Here is a 24,491-nt window from a genome sequence, read left to right on the forward strand (position 1 = left end):
CAATACAACACAAAATAAAGAGGTGGAGGAAAAAAAACCTTCAATACAACACAAAATAAAGAGGTGGAGGAAAAACAACTTACAATACAGCACAAAATAAAGAGAGGGCGAAAAAACAACTTACAATACAATATAATATTATAGTTTTGTATTTGTAACTAGCCATAGGTATTTATATTCTTTCGTACTTAATATTTATATTTTTGCATATATGTAATATTGGGCTGTGAGGGAATAACATTATTCATTTACTACTCTGAATGTGTTGTGATATTTTGTGCTGGGCTGTGTGTGTGTTAGAAATCTATATACTTGTTTACTGTTATGTAATATTGTATTTATGCTTTACAACTACTATTGAATAATACTGGAGACCCTATGGAGCACCTTTGGGTGGAATGGAGCCCGTAAACCCAGTAAAGAATAAAGAATAAAACCAATGTACAACACAACGCAAAATAAAGAAATAAACGAAAAGCAACACACATTACAATAAGAAACATGAGAATATAAAGAGATATACTAAAAACAACACACAATACATCACAAGATAAAGAGATAAAGCAAAATCAACATACATAAACAAAGAGGCGCCGTTGCAAAGGCTGAAAAACGTTCCTCCGTATCCTCACGCGCGGGAATGGCCTCAGAGGAAAGCTGAAAAAATAAACACCGAAGAAGAAGAAAAAGAAGAGGAAGAAAAAGGCTACAAAGGAAGGAAAGAAGAAGAAGAAGATCAGAGTATTAAGACCCAAGAAGCGATACAAAGCGCCAGAGAGCTACAGAAGAGGAAGGAGAGGGAAGACACCGCCACTCTACTCTTATCAGGTCTCTCAAGTAATCCTCCTCGTGCTCACTACAGCTATGCCCAGGCGGAAGAAGAACAGCCAGCCATCCCAACCCGAGGTGAGTGACTGCCTGGAGGGAGTGGAGGACCTTTCCCACCTGGACTCTTACCCCCCCACCCACCCACCCTGTGACAAATTCCCCCCTTGATCTTTTGCTTTTTCTTCTTCTTCTTTTGACCTGTAACGCTTTGTATTGCTTCTTGGGTCCTCCTCACGTTCCTCCCTTCTTCTTATTCACACACCTTCCTTTTCAGTGTTATGTTATTTTCTAACCTGAAATAGTCACTTATCCTCACTTATTCAGACATTTGTGCCCTTTTTTCGCAGCACTGCGTGAGGAACACTTTTGTCAACTTTACCATTCTTCTTTCTGTTTCCTTTTTGTCCCCATACAGCCCCAGCTCCCCCCCTTGGACAATTCCTCTTGAGTCCGGGTTTATGGATGGTCTTCAGGACAGCATATGCGTAATCTTAGGCCACTCGGTGGTGACTGAAATATCCTGGGTGGTAGTGGCAGTTTCAAGCCATCATCATCCAGGATGCAGCGGATGTGGGACCGGCACGTTAACCACTCAGCCACCGCCTCCCCAGACTTGGCCAAACCCGTTTTTGATGTGTAGAGGAAGGCTAGGATCCAGAGGTAGGCGGTGGCTGAGTGGTTAGTGTGCGGGCCCCGCATTCACCGCGCCATGGACGATGTCAGTTCGAATCCGCCCGCTCCCACCTGGGATTTTTCATTCACCGCTGCTCACTACATGCTGTCCTGAAGACCACCCATCAACCCGGACTCTAGAAGAAACCATCCAAGTGAATCAAGAATGAGTTCCGGGGGGCAGCATAAGCTAAGCATAAATGGCGTCACTATAAAAATTGCCTGCGCCATGACGGACTTGGGCCGACCACCAGGCACCTGAAGAAAACCTACTGGCGGTACTGGCGAAGACGTAAAAAAAAAAAAAAAGTAAATAAATAATGAAGAGGCTGCTGTTGTCGCAGACTCAGAGAGGACTATCTGAAAGCCACTAAGTCTGAAGTAGTTGAGCATACTTGCAGCCAGTTTTAATAGTACTAATTAGTCTTGTGTTTAGTAGAAATCAGCTTCACTGTAGCCTGATTCTTGAGTTGATTGAAGTGATGGCTGAGTAAATAAATAATGAAGAGGCTGCATATGCGGTGAGGGTGATCTCAGGGACCCAGATACATGTCCAATTGTCCATTCCCAAGCAGCTGACAATTTTCAACCATTGCTGTGTGGCAGAAGGTTACTCACATGCTGTCCAGATCTTCAGTCAACCATAACTTCTGCAACTTTAGTCAAGAGGAGCACCAAGGGGCAAAAATGAGCCAAGCAAGAGTCATGTCTGAGCAGCTGGATTTGACCACAAGGACCCACAAGAGAGCCAACTGGCACTATGAGCGCCACATAAAAAAATGCCTCATGCCCTTTTAGGCTCTTATCCTTATATTTTCCTTTGGTCAACTGCTGCTTTTTTTATTACTTATATGCCTCTTACATATATGAGTAAGCATGTATATATTTGATTACAAAAATCCAAATAGGAAAATATAATAATTTACTCAAACTTTGCAGAGTGATGAATCAGACGAAGGATATTGCCCGACTCAAACTGAGTTAACTCAGGTAGAGGACCTTTCTAACACTGAGAAGAGAGCACTGCTTGGTCAAGTGTGTAATCTCTTGTTAGCTGGAGAGATAAAGAAGGTAAGTTAATATGTATATTGATATTTAAGACAACTTGGTATATATGATGACCTCCTACATTTACTTCTATATACAAAAAGAGAGAACTGTTGGTGTTCCTGATATCAATGCCAAAGGGAATGACACAACTCACAGCAGGCTCTTTCACTGCCAGTAATAACAAATATGTCGCCCAAGACACATCCTTGTTCCACAGGGTGGGTGTCGCATTGATGAGTGTATAAGAGATGAAAGTAAGTGGGATGGAAGCCTGAGAAAGAATGATGTGGAGCAGCTGTTAGTGACAAATTTGTTTGCTGATGGCACTGTCTTCTTGGCCAAACATGAGAATCAGTTGTGAAGAGGAATGATTGAGTTTCATGGGAGTTGCAGGAAAAGGAAGTAATGGTTCTAGAGAGACTAGACTGAAGTGATTGATTTTGCAGCGTTTTATAAAATGTGTAAGGCATAACTAGGTGTGAGGTAAGCTTGGGATGGCAAAGATGGAGGAGGTGGAGACGCAGTCCATGTCCATTTCCTTGAAGGAATTTCCTGTAAGTGAGCATTGCACTGGAGGTGTAGAAAGATGCAATGATGATTTTATGAAAAGGGTTTTTGACAATCAAAATTAAAGGGCACCAGTATGGTTGATTTATAGGACAGAGGAATGCACAGAGACAAGAGATCAGAGCCAGAGGGTATGAGTGTTCCAAAAGGCAGTACAAATTAAGAGAACTGGAGATTTCAAAGGTATGTGACTTGTTACCATTCACTTTACGATCTAAGGTTTGCATTTTATACTGGCCTCTTAAGATAACTTCTTACACTTAAAAAAAAGTTGTTATTATACCTATACAGTATTTTCAAATCCATTTTTCTTTAGTTTTGAAAAAAGTGCAAAGCCCTCTATTTTGTAGTGGTTAGCATGTCTAGCTATGAATCTGTGGGTCTGGATTCAAATCTTGGCCTGGCCAGTCATCTCACAGCTCACTCAGCTGTCCACCTTCCCTTTTGGGCTGGTCAGTAAATGGATGCCTGGGGAAACCTGGGAAAGGTAAACTGATAACCCTTATGTCATATTTGCCCTGTATTTCTGGGTAAGAGGTTTTTACCTACCACAGGTTCAAGGACCAATGAGATGGGGATGAACACTGAGGCCACATGCAGCCAATATGTATGTCCCCAACTTTACTTTTATGTACCTTTAACTTTAATAACTAATATTTATGTTACACTTTTCCTCTCCACAGGTCCCAGTAAAGAAAGCTTTCATCAAGAAACATATTTTCAAGAAACATAAAAAACATTTTGAAGATGTGATGGAAGGAGCGAAGAATAGTATGCGACATGTAAGGTTCCTGACATTCTGTATGAAGCAAGGTTGGATGAGACTATAATGATAGTTTTATAGAGTTAATGTAGAGTAGCTTTGGGAGGCAAATCACTTGGTGCAGGAGGGGCTGGGGTGCAGGGGATCTGTCAGTGCCTGCAGGACTCATTACCATTTGAAGCTAGCATTTACCAATGTCTAGGTGGACTTTGTTTGGCCTTTGTCTACTTCATTGCAATAGCAGACATTTTTTGTTCTATTTGGTGCTGGAATCTACCTTCTAATTTACATGGTATTTAACCCATCTGCTACGATTGGGACAGATTTGGCCTCATTGGTAACATATATTCCCAGGTCTTTCTCTGCCTCTGTGGTGGATAGTGGAGCATTTCCCATGTGGTATTGGCATGCTGGATATCCCCTCCTAAGGTGCATGACTACATTTTTCTTAAGTGAATTGTAGTCAGCACTTTTTGTTCCATTCCTGTAGCTTGGTGATGTCTTAAGAACATAAGAACGCAGGAGTCTACAAGAGGCCGGTAGGCCTGTACAAGGCAGCTCCTTTGACCCTAAGCTCCCGTGTATCTAACCCCACCTAATATCGCTGTCCATGAATTTATCTAGTCTATTTTTGAATGTGACAATTGTATTGGCACTCGCCACATGACTGCTAAGCCTATTCCACTCATCCACCACCCTGTTAGTAAACCAATTTTTGCCTATGTCCCTGTTGAATCTGAATTTATCCAGTTTAAACCCATTACTTCGTGTCCTACCCGGTTCTCTTACCAACAAAACCTTATGAATGTCTCCCTTATTAAAGCCCTTCATCCATTTATAAACCTCGATCATGTCTCCACGCACCCTTCGCCTTTCTAGGGAATGCAAGTTTAACTGCTTGAGTCTTTCCTCGTATGGCAAGTTTCTCAACCCCTGAATCATCTTAGTCATCCTCCTCTGCACCGATTCTAACATTTTGATATCTATTCTATAGTAAGGTGACCAGAACTGAACCGCATAGTCAAGATGAGGTCTGACTAATGCTAAATATAGTTTGAGGAAGACTTCGGGGCTTCTGTTGCTTACGGTCCTTGAAATAAATCCCAGTACCCTATTAGCTCGATTTCTTGTAGGAAATCCACAGTCAAGGGGTTAAGACATATATTCATAGTTTTCATTCAAAGCAACATGTCAAAAGTTTTTATTTCAATGATTTGTAGTGACATGGATGTTGAAAAGATGCACCTTTAGCATTGCCCTCACTCTCTGCTAAATGTATAGTTTTATAATTGAATTTATCATCATGTGTAAAATTCTGCAATTAGAAAAATGTTCACATACTCTCTCTCTAATTTTATTTGTCAAGAGCATGAATGATGTTAAGGCTTTACTGTCCACTGAGAAATATTTGTATTATAAATAGCCTTTCACACCAGGTTTTCGGTTATGAGATTGTCACGCTGAAGGACAGCTACATTCTGGTGAACAACCTGAAGAGCAAACTGGTCAAGCTTCAGGATTTGTCCGAGGCAGAGTTTACTGTGAAGGGGCTCCTTACTACCATGCTCATGGTTATCTTCATGTCTGAGGGAAAAATATCTGCAGGTTAGTAAAGGCAAGGAGACTTGTCAATCTAAGATACAGATAGTGTAAGATCTCTATGGAACATTCTTTATTTTCTTATAATGGCTCTCCTGGCTGTCACCTTAACTTCCTCCTCTCTACCACTTTGAAAACAAAATAAGAGTCCTATACACATAGATATAAGGAAGCTACAAAAGGCCAGATGACCTACGCATGGTAGCTCCTGAAGATTGGTTATTCACTGAATTCCCTTCCTATCCATAAATACACCCAACGTCTATGTAAAGCTTCCAGTTGTGTTTGCCTCAACTTCCTACCTGGTCAATTTGTTCCACTCATCCACCACCCTGTTCATGAAGCAGTTTTTGCCTATTTCTTTCCTGAACTTGAATTTATCCAACTTTTTACTGCATGTTCTATAATTAGTGTCTAATATAAGTGCTTCATCAAATTTGCTCTTGTCAAGCCCCTTGATACTTTTATCAACCTCAATTAAAGCTCCATGCAGTCTACATCACACCAAAGAATGTAAATTAAGTTTTATTAGACTTTCTCTGAATGGTTTGTTCTTAATTCTTTGAATTTGTTTAGTCATTCTTCTCTGTTTTACTTCGAGGGAATCTATAGCCCTCCTGTAACAGGGGCACCAAAACTGAACAGCATAATTCAAGTGAGGCCTAACTAGTGCCAAATACAAATAATTTCTTGGTCCTGGTCAGTCTCTCAAGTTTTATCACATTGGCAAAGAATCTGGCTATTTTGCCTATTAGTCTCAGTGACATATCTGTTATACATTGGTCAGTTTATGAATAAATGTAAACTTTTCACTTAGAAAATGTACATACATGGTATTCTGGTAACCGAAAACCAACCATAGGTGACGTTGTGGCGAGATGAGTGGAAGAATGAGCAGCGTAGGTTTACTCAGGGTTGTGGCACCCGCTAGACTATCAACCCGCAGGCTGTTATCTAAGAAATCAGGCTTTGTGGCCAGGAGAGGCTTAAGAAGTCTGTGTGTGCTTGTGTTTGGTTGCCTTTTGGGTCCACAATACCTCTCCAAGATTAAGAAGTTGCATAGCTTAAGAAACTGGCTTCTATTTCAATGTCATATTTCAAAATTATAAAACAAATTTGAAAAGAAAATTAAAGAATTTTGGACTCCTATGGTATGTCCCACATGAACTACAAGACTGCAAGACATTAAGCAGGCATTCACACCCCTCTGTCCCTCCATTTCTATAATCCTTTATATTTTCTTGTCACTCTCCTTCTCTTATCGCTTTCACCTTCATTTTCATTTTCTCTTTCTCGGCATCTTAGGTGTTAGGGTTGCTGAACAGGCAGCTTTGTGTCTGCACTTCTCCCTCACTACCTGTTTTGTCAGATAATATAAATAATAACAATTATGAGCTGATGACATAATTTAGGCTGCAGCACGTTCAGGTGATTAGACAAGATTTCAGAATGTTTTCCCTCCAGCAAGGGAGGTTGAGAACATGAATGACATGTTCCACTACTCATTAGTTTAAGTCTGATGAACTACTGATTTCAGGGTATCAAGAGTTTTATGAGTGTATGCCCTGGTATTCAGTCACTATACTTATTTCCAGGGTCTTTGGAGATCAGCCTTAACATCTTAGACATTGAAATGACCACAACAGCAAAGCCTACAATCCAGGTAAGTGTCTCTTTAAACTCATGAGTTTTGTTCACATGATTTTTCCATTAATATTTTTCCCCCTGTAATAAAGAGAAGCTTGTGGTACAAATCTTAATGTCGTACTGCACTTTTTATTATATTATATTTTTAGTTCTTAATTCTTGAGAAAAGTCCCCATTTGAAAGCTGAACCAGGCTACTCAAGATCAGAATGTGGAAGCAGTTTCTGAAGCAGTTAAAATTTCAGTATTAATGTGCATCTGTTTTAAATATTTTTCAGGGTTTTGTACGAAAGAAATATTTAGAGATAGAAACTGAGTCTTCATCAGACCCACCCACTGTGATGTACAAGTGGGGGGAGCGAGCTCATGCAGAATTCTCTAAGAAGCAAATGTTGGACCTAGTATGCAAGGTTAGTCTCTAAATCTAGAAATATAATGACAGTCAATAGTTTTAACTTTTGTCACTTTTATAAAGACCATTTTTTTTCCAATTAGACATTCCATTCAGTGTGTTCAGACTTTGACACTGAATAATTGACTCTCAGAATATGTATTATTTCCACTCCTGATGGTGTACTACTGTAAGTATATGTATAAAAGGAGCTGCTTTTCTTGTTTTTTTTTTCTTATCTGTTAGTTGAATATCTGATAAACTTATCTGGCCACAGATTTATGGAAACAACATGAAGCCTCAGGAATGGACACAGCAGTGGAACCTCATCCAGGAGGAACCGTCAGATGAAGATGAAGATTGATTGCAGTTTTGAATGTGTGAATATGTTCACCATTATTTATCAGTACCTTGACAGCAGCCAACCCAGTGTCCTCTGTATCTTAGGTATTACCAACAATATTTTTCACAATTAAAATTTGGAAGATGCAATCAGTTACATGCCTTTTAATATGAATGTTGCTGAATGATAAATATTTGGTCAATAATTGTGATTGAATCATGATTTATGTTATTTATGTTAGCTTCAAGGGTAGGCTACCATTTGAATGTACCTGTTCATGTGAGTTGTGGATCTCTTCATTGGATAATCACCCTTTACTGTTATTTTCTCATTTTTTAAGACTTTACCCCCTCTCATGTCCTCTATTTGTGATAAAAATAGTTTGTAATAATAGTAATGATTGAAATCTTACCAGAAACCTTGTAACTTATAGAAAGTATGAGAGTAACTTTAAATATTTGAAAAGGTTAGAAAAGACACTGTTGACTTTTTTTTTCCATCAAACTTCATCTAGGGTATTTCAGGGAGTGTCACCTGTAATGACCTGGGTGGCTCCTGGTGCTGCTGGGATTGTAAGGAAAGTGAACTGAGGTAAATGATACCTTTGGAAAGCTCCTCCGTGGTGAGGTGGTTAGCATGGTTAGCTATGAATCTGCGGGTCTGGGTTTGAATCTCAGCTCACGGCCCATCCAACTGCTCATCCTCCCTTTTGCCATGGTCGATAAATGGGTATGCCTGGGGAAACCTGGGGTCAGTCTCTGTGGTACCCGGGACGTCACGCTGACTCGGTTCCGGGGTGATGGGTTACATCCCGCCACAGGCTCAAGGGCTATTGTGACGGTTGTGACGGTGATGAGCACCGAGGCCATGCGCAGCTATAGCGTATGCACCCAACTTTACCATTACCTGTATCTGTAAAGATTAGTATACATTTATTTTTAGTAATACTAAATCATTATATAACTTGATTTTTTTTTAAACTGATTGGGAAGGTTTGCATATTTATATTCTATTTTAACTGTGTGTGTGTGTTGTCCATCATTTTCCATCAGTGCTGTGAGTGTGAGCACAGCTGGGCGTCGACATGAATAATCAGGTGTCCTGGACTGTCACAGTTACAATGACACTATTGTGTGGGTGCCCAGCCCACCTGCACGGCCAGCTGCCGTCCCTCCCTGAGCTGCCCCTCCCACAAGGTGTATCCGTGACGCAGGCGCCGCGAACTCACTGTTTGGGATATGAGGTTTTGTAGGACGCGACTGTTCCCTCACGAGAAGGGGCAGGTTTAACATACCTTTATGTCATCAAATCCAGTTAGCACTAGTTAATTATGAGAAGTAATAGTTACCTCCATTATATGACCTCATACATACCATCTTAAAACGTGATGTGCGGAAAAGCAAGGACGGAATAACAGGAGACAGAAGGCAAGCTGGTGGGCGGAGGCGGCTGGGGGGTGGGGGGGCTCGCCAGCGTGGTGGTGCACGTGACGGCCGCGCCTGCACAGCGGTCGGCGCCGCCAGCTACGGCAGGCTTCCAATGATCTATACAAGACTCCTCTTCCCCTTGTTAGGGCCGTTGATTGTTGTGTTTTCCTTTTGTTGAGGGCAAACCAAGAAAATCTGATTTATTTATTTATTTTATTTTATTTATTTATATTTTTTTTTACAAAGCGTGCGATCAACGTGACAACGAATAAGCTTACTTAACTGGGTTGTCTTTCTCGTGTGCATATTTACTTCCATCTCGAGGTATCGTATGAGCATGTCACGAGCCTTAAGACATTATTATCGTCATGTCTGATGGGTGAATGTGTCTGACAAACGTTCAGCTCCCCGTGAGTGAGGTGGTGGTGATCGATATCTCCCATTTAGTTGCTGGTGTCGAAACACGTGATATGGCACGGTGGATATTGTCCTGTGGGCGTGTTAAACTGCACGTTGTAGGGACGGTTCATTCTGAGCTCCTCTTATGAAAGCCCTCGATCGTTATTTATTCCTCAGCTAGTGGGCGCTTAGGAAAAGGAAAAATATCGACTTGAAACGTGGTTTGGTGACGTCAGGAAAGGTACGACGCAAGCTTATTACACGGTGGCCGTATCTCTCTCTCTCTCTCTCTCTCTCTCTCTCTCAGGATAAAGAAATGGAGCTCAGAAAACCTTTGTCAGGCTTCATGCCCCAGTAATGTGGAAAGTTCCAGGTTCAGCATTGCATGGAGAGTCAAGGCCCCTGCTACTGTGACCTCAAATGTTTCATGCTTATTCAGGAAAAACAAAATAAAGATATTCATGCCCGTAATTTCCCCCATCAGTAAATTATTCATGTGACGCGCTGCAAGGGTGAGTCAAGCAGATGAAACTAGTTATTCTGTTCTTTGGTTTGCACACCACTATCAGTTGGTTGAACGTGATTATGAGTCACTTTACAAGCATTATAAATATTGAGTAGCAAGTCGACAGTTCGTACGCAGTTTGACTAAATACGCAAACTACTACTACTACTACTACTACTATTATTTCATTCCCTCCCGTTAAGTGTCATAGGTATCAACAAAACCATGACATCAACTATTGTAATACGGATTAACTTGCTCCACTCAAAAAATAAATCAATAATCAGGAAGATGCTAAATGCCTCTGTGGCCCGGGAATGATGTAATAAGCCGTCACCGTCCACCAGGCAAACACGTTTTACACCGGCCCAGTTATTGATCACCATTTTGCCTTACTGGACGTATACCTCGATCAATCCCTGGGCCTCTTTGCCTTGGGGTCATGTTAGGCGGGTTTCTATTGGCTGGAGGTCACGTTGCACCCGACGCGGCCAGGAAAGGGTGAAAGCTGCCAGACTATCCGGGCCCGGGGAGCCATTCTGTAACACTTCCAACCAACACAGAGCAAAGTAGAGTTTATGAGTAGGATAAACACGTTGGAAATAAAGGTTTAGTTGCTGGTATATAGAGAAATGTATCGTATAAGGTTCCTAGTGGGTGTTGAGGAGGTGAAATGCTGTGTATATGGTGAGGTGTGGGGAGTATGAAGTCACGTTGAAGGTGGCCGAATATATTGAAGTGCCATTCTGTATTACCACCAACCTACACGGGGCAAATTAGAGGTTGTGAGTAGGATATACACGCTGGAAATAAAGGTTTAATCACAGATATATGGAGAAATGTAGTGTGGGGGGTTTCTTATGGGTATTTAAGAGGTGGAATGATGTATATATGGCGAGGTATGGGAAGTGTGGAGTCACGTTGAAGGTGGCATGCGAGGCGGACAGAGGCTCAGTAAGGGCTAAGACGAGGTGAGGGGAGTCAGTATCCATTATCCGTACGTTCTTGGTCGTGTAACATGTGCACAGATTATCAAGTTTCGCTCCGTGACAACACCTAAGTGAAAGCATTATGACTGGTGAAGTGAAACAGCCCAAGCCGAAACATTTAGTCCACTGGTTTAGAAAAGGACTTCGCCTCCATGACAACCCTTCCCTGCGAGCTGGCCTAAAAAATGCATTGACTTTCAGGTGCATATTTATCTTGGACCCGTGGTTTGCCGGCTCGTCCAATGTGGGGATTAACAAATGGAGGTAAGTGTTCCCTCAGCTGTCCCTTGTGTGTTCCCTCTTCGCCCCCTGGTCTGTTTTTTTAGTTGTATATATTTTTTGGTAGTCAACATGGCGCCTATATTACATAACCCTAAGTTTATTGTGGCTGGTAACGCTCATATGGAGTTATAGTAAGTTGGATCAATTTAGACAGATTTACTTGTTAGAATGTAAAGGTTTGTCCATGAAAGTGAAGTTAAAAGTCGAGTTATACTTTTTATTTCTTTATTTATTTTTTATTATTTTTTTTTTTAGAAAGTAGGTATAAATTTGAAGCCCAGAAACGACAGGTAAGTCACAAGGAAGGTTGACTGTGATGGTTAAACGCTCAAAGTAAATATTTCCTTTATTGCCGCTTTCCTTTTGTTGCTTTTCTTTGGCTATTATTCATTTGCGCAATAAAACACGCAAATGAACCAAAAATAAACTATCAAATGGAAGAAAAGGAAGCATCTAAAGATCATACTACTTAAACAAATCATTGAAGAGGGGAAAAAAAAATCGGAAGAGGCAATAAAAGAAATACCAATATTGGATCAACTAATAATGATTATAGGTTGACTTATAACGAGAAATACTACTGAAACAGCCCAGACCTTCATCTTGATACCCATTTATTTTTCCATCACACCCACCCTATCAATTACGGCCTACTGTGACGTAACTGCATCTACAGATAACCCAACCCACGACCTTGGCCCAACACTCTATATTACCTATTGTGTACCCTCTACCCTTTTCTGACATTTTAGCTGTTGCTGTGAATATAGTTTTAGTGTGATAGATAGATACGTCTTCTCGGTAGATAGATGCTGTGTCCTCTCGATAGATAGATATTGGGTCCACTCTCGACAGATAAGAGGTTTAGTTGAAAGGTTTTATATTTCACGGCCAGCGACGGTGTGTGGGCATGGGTTGCGTAAGAAGTCTACGGTATAAACCTGTTTCCCTCATGATAAGGGTGTGGGCTGTAGGAGGTGGCGGTGGTGGTGATGGTGATGATGTAATGGGGTACCTTCATGCACCCTCATACTATTTGATTTTACACCAACAACAACAACAATAAAAACTACGAAAACTACTGTTGCAACTATTAACTGATAATGAAAATAATGCCCATGTGACTGTACTTCTTGAAAAATAATAATACACCAATAATAATAATAATAATAATAATCCCCAACTTGCTGTAACCTTTCATATTAATTACTCTTACCAGGTGTAGGGTGTCGCATTAACGTGAGAAACTCGATCACACTCATTATTTTCTAGGTTGAGGACATTTTGATTCCCCGAAGTAAGAAGACACCCAAAGAAAATAATAATTACTCAGAACTCATTACACTCCTCAACTACCATCGAGAGAGAGAGAGAGAGGGGGGGGGGGGTGCAGGGGTAACGGTTAGTGTTGGTCTTCCTGAAGCCGCATGACAAAGGCAGGCCCCGAGATTGGTCTGGCGTTCCCTGCAACAACACCTCACCACCTGCAGCAACACAATCATCACCTCGCAACACTAAACCCCCTTACCGCGGCACACAACACACACACACACCTGCGAGGACACAACACAATACACAGAGCCCTTCTTCGTGGGATAAAGCGGATGTGTTGTTTTGTTGTGATTCTTGGTTGTTTCTGCGTCGTGTCTCTTTGTTACTGTCGTTCTTAGTGTCTTTTAAAATCTAGTGTCATTTCTAGTTGTAATTGGTGGTTCTAGAGGATTAGGATTTTGGTAACAACTGATAAGGAAGGAGAAACATCAACGACAAAAACATCGATGAACAAATATAGTACAAAACGGAAGATTGAAGAAGACTACCCACCACAGGCTCAAGGGCTAATGCTACGGAGATGAGCACTGAGGCCACGCGCAGCTATTGCATGTTCCTCCAACTTCACTCATACACAGCAGCGACCTCATAACCACTGCCTCGCCTTCGAGCCTTCTTCCATCGTCTATAACTGGGGATGTGATGCTCTTCTATAGGTCTATGTGATGCTTTTCTAGGTCCATATTCTCAAACGTATCGGTCTCCTATTACGCCAATATATTCCAAGGCCACAGAGAAGACTGACCGGGCTTTCATGTTTTTCTCTATTCCGTTTAAGATGCAGAATCCTGGTAAAACTATCACTAAGATCACAAAACAGTCCATGAATATCCAAGAAACTTCTACGAGAGGCTTTTCAAACTGTCAAACTGAGGCGCTGATATGCTTGGAAATGGGTGATCTATAGTCTTCTCCCGTCTGCCAAGCGCTTTTATGTCAGAAATCTGCTGCGCTATGTAGTACCGTGACCTCCATGCAGGGCTGACCTTTGCTGCTCGGTGCGTGGAAAGCAATCTGATTCATCCTTTTGCCCACACTGCCGCTCCTGTGCCGGACTGCCTACTCTCCACCTCCAGGCCTTTTATTTATACCTACAAACTGCTTGAAAAATGGGTCACTGGGATGCTAAGGCTCTTCTTCTCATACGCATTCTGCTCTCACAACTTATTTTACCAAAGGCTACAAGGGAGATTATAGTTGGATTCTCATGAGTATTTTTTTCACGTTCATTGTCCAGAGCCTTGTCAAACTATCACTAGGCTTATAAAACTACCCATGGAAGTACCCACAACCTCTACGAAAACCTTATCATATGTGGGGTGTAACTTGTGTAAGCTCTGAAATGTTAGAGAATATGAGCTTTAAAGGTTATAAAACTACCCATGGAAGTACCCACAACCTCTATGAAAGCCCTATCAAATGTGGGTGTGTTACTTGTGTACGCCCTGAAATGGTTCTTAAGGTTCAATTTTACACGTTCTCTTGCGTTTGTCTGTCTTCTATTAACCTCACAGCCCCCACTCTTCTGTATTTATGAACCAGTAGGGAGAATGTTTGCCTGTCTCTCAACCTCACAGCCCCCACTCTTCTGTATTTATGAACCAGAAGAGAGAATGTTTGCCTGTCTCTCAACCTCACAGCCCCCACTCTTTTGTATTTATGAACCAGAAGAGAGGATGGTTGCCTGTCTCTCAACCTCACAGCCTCCACTCTTCTGTATTTATGAACCAGTAGAGAGAATGTTTGCCTGTCTCTCAACCTCAGCCTCCACTATGTATTTTTAAACCAGAATGTACGCCGTGGGTTGTGTACAGTTTCCAATTTCCTCTCTGCTGATAAATCCTCTTGCAGCTGATAGCACTTCTCTACCTGTGTCTCGCTATCTCACCGCCTCCACACCACGTATTTTTGCCTCACTGAAAAATGCTTGTCGTCGGTAGTGAAGTCCGTGATTTTTAGTTCCCATTTTTTTACGTTCTCCTGCTTTTTATTAACTAATGCTTTTCTACCTGTCAACCACCGCCTCTCTGTGTTGACATTTCACCGCTTCCACATCACGTATTTTTGCCTCGCTGGAAAATAATCGTGGGTTACTTGTGGATTTTTCGTTCTCATTTTGTGACGAGATCTTTTGCTCTCAACTAACGCTCCTCTACCTAGTTTGTCTGTCTCTTCATCCCACCGCCTCCACTGTACGCATCTTTCTGACTCGCTAGAAAATACTTGTTGATTTTATGCGGTTTTGGTTCTCCTTGGAAAATTATTGTGGGTAGCTTTGGATTTTTCGTTCCCATTTTGCGACGAGTTCTTTTGCTCTCAACTAACGCTCCTCTACTGTACGCATCTTTCTGACTCGCTAGAAAATATTTGTTGGTTTTATGCGGTTTTAAGTTCCCCTCTTGCGACGACTCCTCTTTTCTCTTACCTACCACTTCTCTACCTGTCTGTCTCGCCACTTCACCGTCTCTTATCATGATGTATTTTTGACCCTCCGGAAAATGCTAATCGTGGGTTGTAAATGGGTCGTATTATAAAACATTTCGTCGCCCAAGAACACGTATTTGACAAGGCTTTCATAGGAGTTGTGGGCATTTCCAGAGTAGTTTTAGAACCCTGGTGGTAGTTTGACCCTTCCTCTCTACCATGAACCTGAAGAAACACTCATTAAAACCCGACTGACCCCCTCTTTGACCTTTAGAAATAGCTGATGTGAGAAGCGAAGATGTCTTATAACACCGACCTATTATTTTGCAGCCCATCTTTTGTAACTAGCCCTCTTGCACCCCATTTTGGCCACCCTTTCACATCCTCTTCTTCGTGGGTGTAGCGTGATCTTTCCTGTTTCCTGAGCTTCATCTTTGTTGGTGCTGTCACGTCTAGCTGGCACGTGTTGATCGAGTGTCCCTCCTTCCTTTTGTTGTTGGGTCGTAAGAAGGTCGCCGTGGCCAGGTGGAGGGGGGAGGGAGGCAAGCAAAGTCACCTGTTCACGGTTCTCAGGTGTCGGCGCGTGAAATAGCAGTTACCGAGGCGGGTGTGTGTGTGTGTGTGTGTGTGAGAGAGAGAGAGAGAGAGAGAGAGAGAGAGAGAGAGAGAGTTGCAATTGTGGTGGTTCTAGAGAATTTGGATTTTGGTAACAACTGATAAGGAGGGAGAAACATCACTGACAAAAACATCGATGAACAGAGAGAGAGAGAGAGAGAGAGAGAGAGAGAGAGAGAGACGTATTTTTCGAAACTTGGGTACTTTCTTCTTGCACATTCAAATCTTGTACAAAGGAGTGAGTGACTTGGATAGTTTTTTTTTTTCCTCACAGACTTCCTTTTTGCACAGTGGGTGAGAGGTGAGGACTGTGAAAGGTGTGTGTCAGGGGACATTATTCACTGGTAGATTTCACCCTTGATAGTAGATGCTGACGTACTGTACCAGCCGGATCCGGGGAACTCCTAATCCGGATCACCTTCTCGTCCTTTACCTCAGACCGTGTGGGAGGGATTAAGGTTGGTATTGTCAAATGCTTCCATCCCTCACACCAACTATTTCCAAAGGCCAAACAGGAGGTTAATCGAGTTCTAATGAGTGTTCTTTTAGGTTCACGGTACAGAAGAAGGCTCAGACTACCACCAGGGTCATAAAAGTACCCCTGGAAATGCCCTAAACTCCCACGAAAGACTAGTAAATTACGTGTTCTTGGGCGCAGAAATGTTTAAAAATATGGCTCTAACCTTCCCCTAGCCTTATCTTACGTGGAAGACAAGCACAGAAAAAAAGTTGTACATAATTTCTCCTCCTTCTACCTCGCTATGACCCTACCTCTCCTTCTCCCAGCCCTATCAACCTAAGAAAAACATAAGAACATAGGGAGACTGCAAGAGGCCGAACCTGCACTCTCCCTTTCTTTCATCCTACACAGAGACACAAGAGAGAGAGAGAGAGAGAGAGAGAGAGTTAAGTATCCAGCATCCACTCCATAAGAGAAAGTGGTTACCGATGATGGACTATGCTTAAGAGAGTTATATGGTCCAGGTGGAAAGGGAGGGGAAGAGAGCAGGTATCCAGGTAGCTTTGTAGGTCACCTGTATACATGGCCTTCAGGTGTCACCGTGCGAAATGAACAGTAGAGAGACCGGTGTGTGTGTGTGTGTGTGTGTGTGTGTGTGTGTGTGTGTGTGTGTGTGTGTGTGTGTTTTCTTATTAGTGTCATCTATACTGTATACTTTTTCTCCCTTAAAGGAAAGATTGCATGGAAGCGAAGGAAAGTTAGGAAGAGAGAGAGAGAGAGAGAGAGATTTAATATGCTCCCCTTCTATACTTCTTGATTTCCTTTTCTTTCATTTCTATCTGTTTACATTCATCTCCTCCCCCAGCTTGTTTCATCTACTTCTTTCTCTTCTCTTTCGTTTTTCCCTACTTCCCTCCACCTCCTCACTCACTCCTATACTTATTTCTATCTTCCGTTTCTTCCTACCTAAATCTTTCCTCCTCTCCGTTCTGTCTCTCCTTACCTTCTTCCTTCCCTCTGTCATTAACTATCTCGTGTTCTATTTTGACCATCATTTCCACACTTATCTACCTTTCAATGTATTCCTTCCCTTTAAAAAGCTCCATGTATGTATGTTTGGATATGTATGTATGTATGTATATGTATGAACGAATGACTTTTCTTCCCTTTACAGTTCACAAAAAACAAAAAAATTACACGACTCTCTTCACTTCCAAAAATCTCCCTCCCCCCCTCCCGAAAGTATACACAGACAACACATAAGTGAACCGTAGGGTGTATCCAAAAGGCCCCCGCTGGTGTAGGGTGGAGAGAAGGACATACTCAAAGGAGACGTCAATCAGTATAAAGTTCGGCCCTTCTCCCCCAATTCCAGGCCCACAAAACTGACAGCTCCTCGATATGTGACGTAAGGAATTTGGTGCCCTTGTGGTATTTCTGTTTGGACTCGACACCTCTCGCCTCCTTTCCCCTCCTCGTCCACCTTATTCCTTTGTCTCCTATTCCTCCTTCTCCTCCTCCTCCTCCTCTTCTCCGTCTCCCTCCATGTATTTTCCTCCTTCCTCTTTTTTCCTTCTTTTTTTTTCTCATTCTCGTCATCTTCCTTGTTTTTTTGTTTGTTTTTTTCTCCCTTTATGCCATTCTCTCCCCACCTCTTATATATCGATCCACAAGGTGCGATTCCAACCTCTTCCTCCTCCTCCTCCTCCTCTTCTTAGGAATCTTGGTTGAGAGGTTGCATCAAACGATCGTATGTTTTCCTTTTGTTATTATTATTATTATTATTATTATTATTATTATTATTATTATTATTAGTGTTATTGCTTATTATGTTCTTTTTGTTTAAGGTCTTTATTCACTTTTGTTACTCTTTCTGTATAGAGGCCTAGTAACTCATTTAACTGGCCCTTCATGCTCGTAGTGTATACCTCATTTCCTATTCCCTGAACCTTATATCCTCTTTCTAATCGTTTTATTTTAATACCTCGTGGGTCCCTTGTATCCATATCCCCTTGAGAACTTCCACACAAATAATTCCTTTGTCACTTCATTCTCGTACTTCATTATACTTTTCCCTTACATCCTTATACCTTATAGCCTCATTCAAACCTTCCTACTTTATCTCCAGCGGTTCCTGTATCCGTTTTCCCCTCTTTAACTCCACACAAATAGACTTCCATTCAGCGAGTCAACAGGTGACACAAAGACATCGTTAGTGAGGACGACAAAGGTAACTTTTTCTCGTAGCTTCTATGTATTTTTAGTTTATTTTTTACCTTTGTAGTACCGTACATCTTCCCCCTCCCTCCCGTAGTATTTTATGTTCCACTATCCATTTGACACAAGCTGACTTCTAGGTAGGAAATCCATTAAATGACTAAGCGGCCATGGACAATTCTGATGTACCTGTTATTCAGTTTGCTCATTCACCTGCTCACTTCTTTACTATTTCACGTTAGTTGACTTTTAGGTTGAAACTCCATCGTTGACAAAGTGCCCCGAGAGAAGAGATCAAAATAACGGTCCTTTGAATTATTAACCTTCTGCTTCCCCCATTAGTAGGTACAGATAATGACTAACCCGGTAGCTGCGGGGGTCATGTTTCTTAGGTTAGGTTAGGTTAAAGGCCTCTCTAAGTTAGATCATGAGAAAGAATCATCACTCTCGCAAACCATTTCATAATATATATCAACGCATATGTGATCAGTTTATGCATCATCAATTTTGGGAGGTTTATATCATGGCAGAAATTTGGCCCATCGCTGGTACATGGTAAAGCCACAAATTTGGCCCATCGCTGGTACATGGTAAAGCCACAAATTTGGCCCATCGCTGGTACATGGTAAAGCCACAAATTTGGCCCATCGCTGGTACATGGTAAAGCCACAAATTTGGCCCGTCGCTGCTACCGGGTTAAGGATCCACTATAACAATATTCTTAATGGAGAAGTCATCGTCACACTAAACAGCCAGGCACCAGAATCTTTGGCGTTACCATACTTGTCTGGTTTTCACATGATGTATTTCGATCTCCAGTTAGAAGTAGCGCACTCCATTTTTCTGCTTACCGCCCTACTGTTCTCTTAGGTTGGAAATCCACAGAGTACCTAGCGAGCAGCGACCAAGAGAACTCCTTGTACACACTATTATCAACCTCCAGCTTTCCGCATTAGCATTGTTTTCTTACCTTATAATTCCACACCAGGAAACTCGTAGGTTCGAAATCCACCGTTGACAAAGCGCCTAACGAATAGCGGCTAGGAACAACTCGTGCGTCTGCTCCTTCTGCGAACGTCATAAGCCCGTAAAGACGAACAGGAGCGGGTGGGAGGGCAGGAGGTAGCCGAGGACATCCACCATTGACGGATCCCCCAACGAGTAGCGTCCAGAAATAGCTCCTGCGTCTTCACCAACGAGAAGCGTCACTTATCCACAAAGATCCGCTAACAAGTAACGGCCAGAAATAACTCCCACGTCCTTCCACCTTCAACAAATGTCACAGGTCCAGAAGGAAAGATAAGAGCTCCCATAGCGTAAAGTAGCCTAGCGTGTACCACCATCCACAAACCTAGGACACCCACCGTTGACAAATCACCGAGCGACTAACGGACAGAAATAACTCCTACGTCCTTCCACCTTCAACAAATGTCACAGGTCCAGAAGGAAAGCGAAGAGCATCCATAGCGTAAAGTAGCCTAGCATGTTCCACCATCCACAAGCCTAGGACATCAACCGTTTGACAGATCACCTAATGACTAACGGCCAGAAATAACTCCTACGTCTTTCACCAACCACCAACGTCAGAAGGAAAAGAAGAGCATCGAGCGGGAAGTATCCTAGTCTGCACCACCATCCATAAGTGTCGTCAGTTCACAAAGAAGAACATCAGGAGCTTGTGGTAGCCTAGGATCCAACCCCGACATTAGTTTCCAGTCCTCTGTTGATCTCTCACTTCTTGGTCTTCCATCCCTTATTGTGGTGTTCTCTTGTTTTTGTTTTACCCTCACGACTCCTTGGTACGTAATCTTCTCAGCAGGGTACGAAGAGCTCACAGCCTCCCTCCATCTTACCTTCCCTCTTATTCCTTCATCTCTTCCTCCTTTTCCTTCTTTTCAAATCGTCCCTTTTCTGCCTTCTTTTTGTTTAGAAGTGGAAATCTGATGAGGGGTCCATCAGAGTCTGGTCTTTGAAGAATCTATAATATATTCCTCGTCTTTGTTCTCCTTTTGTCCCTTTGCTCTTCTTCCACCCTTAAACCTCATCTTTCTCCTCCTTTCCCCGTATCCCTTCCCTCCTTCACCTCTAGCATTCCTCTTCTTTCTTTGTGTCCCTTCCCTCCTCCTCTTCCTCTTCCTCCTCCTTCTTTCCCCCTCCCTTCTCCTCCTCCTCCTCCTCCTTTTCCTCTTTCCCTTCGCTCAAGATCAACGCATATGATCTACGTCATAGCCTGCTCCCTAGCCTCCTTATGGTGTAACTTCTCCCTTTTTTATTTTCTTCCTATTTTAGTCCACTCGCCCATGGAGACTTCCAGGACTTCGTTACTTACGGATGGAGAGATGGACGGGAGAGAAGGATGGAAGGAAATGTAGTTGAATAGTTGTTGAATGAATTGCCGGATGAAAGGAAATGGATACCGAGTGGCTGGCTTAGTAAAGCATGGATGAACAAGTGAGTGGATAGATGGGAGAGGATATGGGTAAGGAACGAATAGGGGACTGAGGATTGAGTGGATTTGCATTAGAATCAATCGACGGTTGAGTGAATTAGAAGACTGGCCGATGACAATTTCTGGACGGATGACTGAGTGAGTGACAGGTATGGGCTTGGCAAGGTGTGCGCGTCCCAGTGTCGCCTAATTATAGTATCATATGTAGCACAGGTGTGTAGGCCGCTGAGCCGTATTACTTTCTCGACCTTGAATTTCCTCTCTGAGATCATACCTTTGAAGACGTTTTTTTCTGCCCATGGCGTCGAGGGTTTCTTGTTGGGATTGGTGGACGACCCCAGCGCCCCAAGTCGGTAGTGGCGCGAGCTAATGTTATTTATAGTGTCTGCCGTGATTATGTCTTGTTTGGCTCCTGCTGCCTCACCGTCATAAGCCCGGAAAGACGAATATGAGGAGCGGGTGGGAGGGCAGGAGGTAGCCGAGGACATCCACCGTTGACGGATCCCCTAACGAGTAGCGTCCAGAAATAGGTCCTGCGTCTTCACCAATGACAAGCATCACTAGTCCACAAAGACGAACATCAGGTGCGGGCGGAAGGTAGCCTAGGACATCCTCCGTTGCTGAAGTTAGGGTTGATTGATGATTCGGACAGCATGTGGGTAATCTTCCGCCACTCGCTGCTTGCTGTGAAACTTTTTGAGCACCACGTCCGCGCGTTGATCACTCGTCCACCGCCTCCCAGATCGTGTTTGTTTGCGACTTTTCTTTAATGCAGTTAGAGGAATGTTGTAGCGATATTGATTCCGATAAACCGACGTGTACAAAGGGATGTTTTTTCACTCCTACAGATGAATGGAGTGGAGAATGTGGGTCAGTTGTAATAGCCAGGTACACTGATATTAAACCAAGGTATACAAAGCGATATTTTTAACTTTGACAGATAAAGAGGAAAATATGGGTCAGTTGTAATCCCTAGGTAGAAGGATATTAAACAAGTGTACAAAGTGATATTTTTAACTTTGACAGATAAAGAGGAAAATATGGGTCAGTTGTAATCCCTAGGTTGAAGGATATTAAACAAGTGTACAAAGTGATATTTTTAGCTTTGACAGATAAAGAGGAAAATATGGGTCAGTTGTAATCCCTAGGTTGAAGGATATTAAACAAGTGTACAAAGTTATATTTTTTTCACTTTGACCGTTAGAGAGGAAATTATAAGTCAGTCATAATATGTTGATGATGTTGATACCTAGTTATTAAAGACGAAAATATTGAATTAACTATACTTTAAAGACCCACGAGAGGATTATACTAGATTAAAACAGAACCGTGTACGAGTTCACTGAGTAAGAAAAAACTACGAAACAAAATAATACGGAAAAAAACGTTTAGATGATTAAAGATTAAGGTCATAAAATATCCTCGTTATTATTATTATTATTATTATTATTATTATTATTATTATTATTATTATTATTATTATTATTATTATTATTATTATTATTATTATTATTATTATTATTAGTGGCAGTATTATTAGTATTAATATTGGTGTAGTAGTTATAGGAAGAATACTACGTAATAATGTGTAGTATTAATAGTAGAAGTAGTAGTAGTAGTTGTTGTTGTTGTTGTTGTTGTTTCCTTAAGAGCATTGTTATCGCTACCTTTTGTTATGGGTTTCCACGGACAGGTGAGTGTGCGGCGCCTCACCTGTGCCATCACGTTGAAAGGGAAAGCTCATTAAGGTGAAGAGGAGGAGGCGGCTCGTGTGTGTGTGTGTGTGTGTGTGTGTGTGTGTGTGTGTGTGTGTGTGTGTGTGTGTGTGTGTGTGTGTGTTTACCTGGCCGTCTCCTGTTGCTGCGGCTGGTCTCAACTCCTGAGTGGCTTTGTGAAGACCCAATTACCACATGTGTTGCGTCGCCCTGGTAAGGTTACGTTGCTCTCTCTCTCTCTCTCTCTCTCTCTCTCTCTCTCTCTCTCTCTCTCTCTCTCTCTCTCTCTCTCTCGTATTTTTTTTATCATTCTATCTTACACACACACACACACACACACACACACACACACACACACACACACACACACACACACACACACACACACACACACACACACACACACACACACACACACACACACACACACACACACACACTCACACCCACTCACACACACACACACACACACACACACACACACACACACACACACACGTTCGGTTTTTTCCAGTTCTACAAAACGGCTTGACGTCATTGCGCTGGAAATCAAACCATATTTTCTCTCTCTCTCTCTCTCTCTCTCTCTCTCTCTCTCTCTCTCTCTCTCTCTCTCTCTCTCTCTCTCTCTCTCTCTCGCCGGCATGATCGGATTTTCATTACGCAGTTTTTCTCCTTTCAACAAGACTTTCCTCCTCCTTCCCTCTTTCTTCCTCCTCTTTTTCCTCATCTTCATATTCTTTCTCTTCTTTTCTTCCTCTTCCTCCTTTTCCTTCTTGATTCTTCTCTATTTCTTTTTCTCTTTTTCTTTTTTCTCTTCTTTTTTTCACCTCCACCATCGCGTCACAGTTCTCATTTTTTTCTCTTGTCTTTCTCTTCTCATCATCTTTTCCTTTTTTATCTTTTTGGTCTCTTCTTCTTCTTCTACTTCTTCTTCTTCTCTTTTCTTCCTCTTTTTAATCTTTCTGGTCTCTTCTTCTTCTTCTACTTCTTGTCTTTTCTTCCTCTTTATCCTTTTCCTTTTTAATCTTTCTGGTCTCTTCCTCTTCTTCTTCTTCTGTTTTCTTCCTCATCCTCCTTTTCCTTCTTGATCTTACTCGTCTCTTCCTTTTTTTTCTTTTCTTCTCTTTTCTTCCTCTGTATCCTTTCCCTTCTTAATCTTACTCCTCTCTTCTTTGTTCTTCTTCGTCTTCTTCTTCTTCTTCTTCTTCTTCTTCTTCTTCTTCTTCTTCTTCTTCTTCTCCTCCTCACCTCCATCACCATCGCATCTCCACTCCAGCGAAATAAAACCTTTCCTTTGATATCAGTGCCACATTGTACACATGAAAAGAATATCGAACTCCAAGCATTTTATCCTCCTCCTCCTCCTCCCCTTCTGTCTCCTTCTTTGTCCTTCTTCTCTCTCCTCCTCCTCTAATCTTCTTATATTTTCTTCTACTTCTCATTTACTTTTCTTATTCTTCTTCATGTTATTGTTATTGTTATATTTTCCCTGTTGTTGTTTTCGTCTTTTTTTCTTGTTTTCTTCATTTGCGTCTTCGTTGTTGTTGTTGTTTGTTGTTGTTCTTCCTCCAGCGCCTTCTTCCAAGAGGAGTCAAAGGGTTGAAAATTAAATATGGAGGATCCAGATTCCTCCTCTCTCTCTCTCTCTCTCTCTCTCTCTCTCTCTCTCTCTCTCTCTCTCTCTCTCTCTCTCTCTCTCTCTCGTAATGAAGCCTGTCAGTCATCCTTTCGACATGTGATTCGATTGTGTTCCTTTGTGCGTCTCCCACACATGTTTGGCTGCCTGATTCTTCTTGGGCTTCTTCCTCTTCCTTA

The 24,491-nt window shown here is 42.1% G+C and overlaps 2 protein-coding genes and 1 long non-coding RNA gene across 5 annotated transcripts in view; 2 read left to right on the forward strand and 1 right to left on the reverse strand.

The window, feature by feature from the left end:
* The first annotated feature begins 601 nt into the window (after nt 1–601).
* LOC126984072 (non-structural maintenance of chromosomes element 3 homolog) lies at nt 602–8,338 on the forward strand. Its single transcript, XM_050837470.1, has 7 exons — nt 602–906; nt 2,440–2,571; nt 3,801–3,899; nt 5,317–5,485; nt 7,075–7,142; nt 7,404–7,535; nt 7,794–8,338. Exons 1-7 carry the CDS (start codon nt 865–867, stop codon nt 7,878–7,880), a joined length of 729 nt encoding a protein of 242 aa, XP_050693427.1. The 5' UTR covers nt 602–864; the 3' UTR covers nt 7,881–8,338.
* Nucleotides 5,317–9,482, reverse strand: LOC126984073 (uncharacterized). Of its 3 annotated transcripts, XR_007736387.1 has the most exons (4): nt 9,233–9,482; nt 9,010–9,086; nt 8,462–8,771; nt 5,317–5,464 (listed from the first exon to the last, which is right to left on the reverse strand). It is a non-coding gene; the product is annotated as an uncharacterized LOC126984073 (long non-coding RNA). The 3 variants fall into 3 exon arrangements; XR_007736385.1 differs by lacking the exon at nt 9,010–9,086 and having other exon boundaries at nt 9,233–9,474; XR_007736388.1 differs by lacking the exons at nt 9,010–9,086; nt 9,233–9,482 and adding an exon at nt 9,088–9,147.
* Nucleotides 9,483–11,128: 1,646 nt separating this feature from the next.
* Nucleotides 11,129–24,491, forward strand: part of LOC126984070 (cryptochrome-1-like) — a 48,111-nt gene continuing 34,748 nt past the window's right edge. Inside the window, exon 1 of the mRNA XM_050837466.1 lies at nt 11,129–11,443. Coding sequence (XP_050693423.1) covers nt 11,262–11,443 — 182 coding nt within the window. The 5' untranslated portion in view covers nt 11,129–11,261. The remainder of the gene's footprint in view (nt 11,444–24,491) is intronic.

This window comes from Eriocheir sinensis, chromosome 55, assembly GCF_024679095.1.
Source record: "Eriocheir sinensis breed Jianghai 21 chromosome 55, ASM2467909v1, whole genome shotgun sequence".
In the NCBI taxonomy this organism is placed as follows: domain Eukaryota; kingdom Metazoa; phylum Arthropoda; class Malacostraca; order Decapoda; family Varunidae; genus Eriocheir; species Eriocheir sinensis.

What these genes read in the sequence shown, in the direction of transcription:
- LOC126984072 (XM_050837470.1), top strand. Translation starts at nt 865, where the DNA reads ATGCCCAGGCGGAAGAAGAACAGCCAGCCATCCCAACCCGAG. An exon ending in CGAAGAATAGTATGCGACAT is followed by an intron (nt 3,900 to 5,316) that starts GTAAGGTTCCTG and finishes CTTTCACACCAG; the next exon opens with GTTTTCGGTTATGAGATTGT. An exon ending in CAGCAAAGCCTACAATCCAG is followed by an intron (nt 7,143 to 7,403) that starts GTAAGTGTCTCT and finishes AATATTTTTCAG; the next exon opens with GGTTTTGTACGAAAGAAATA.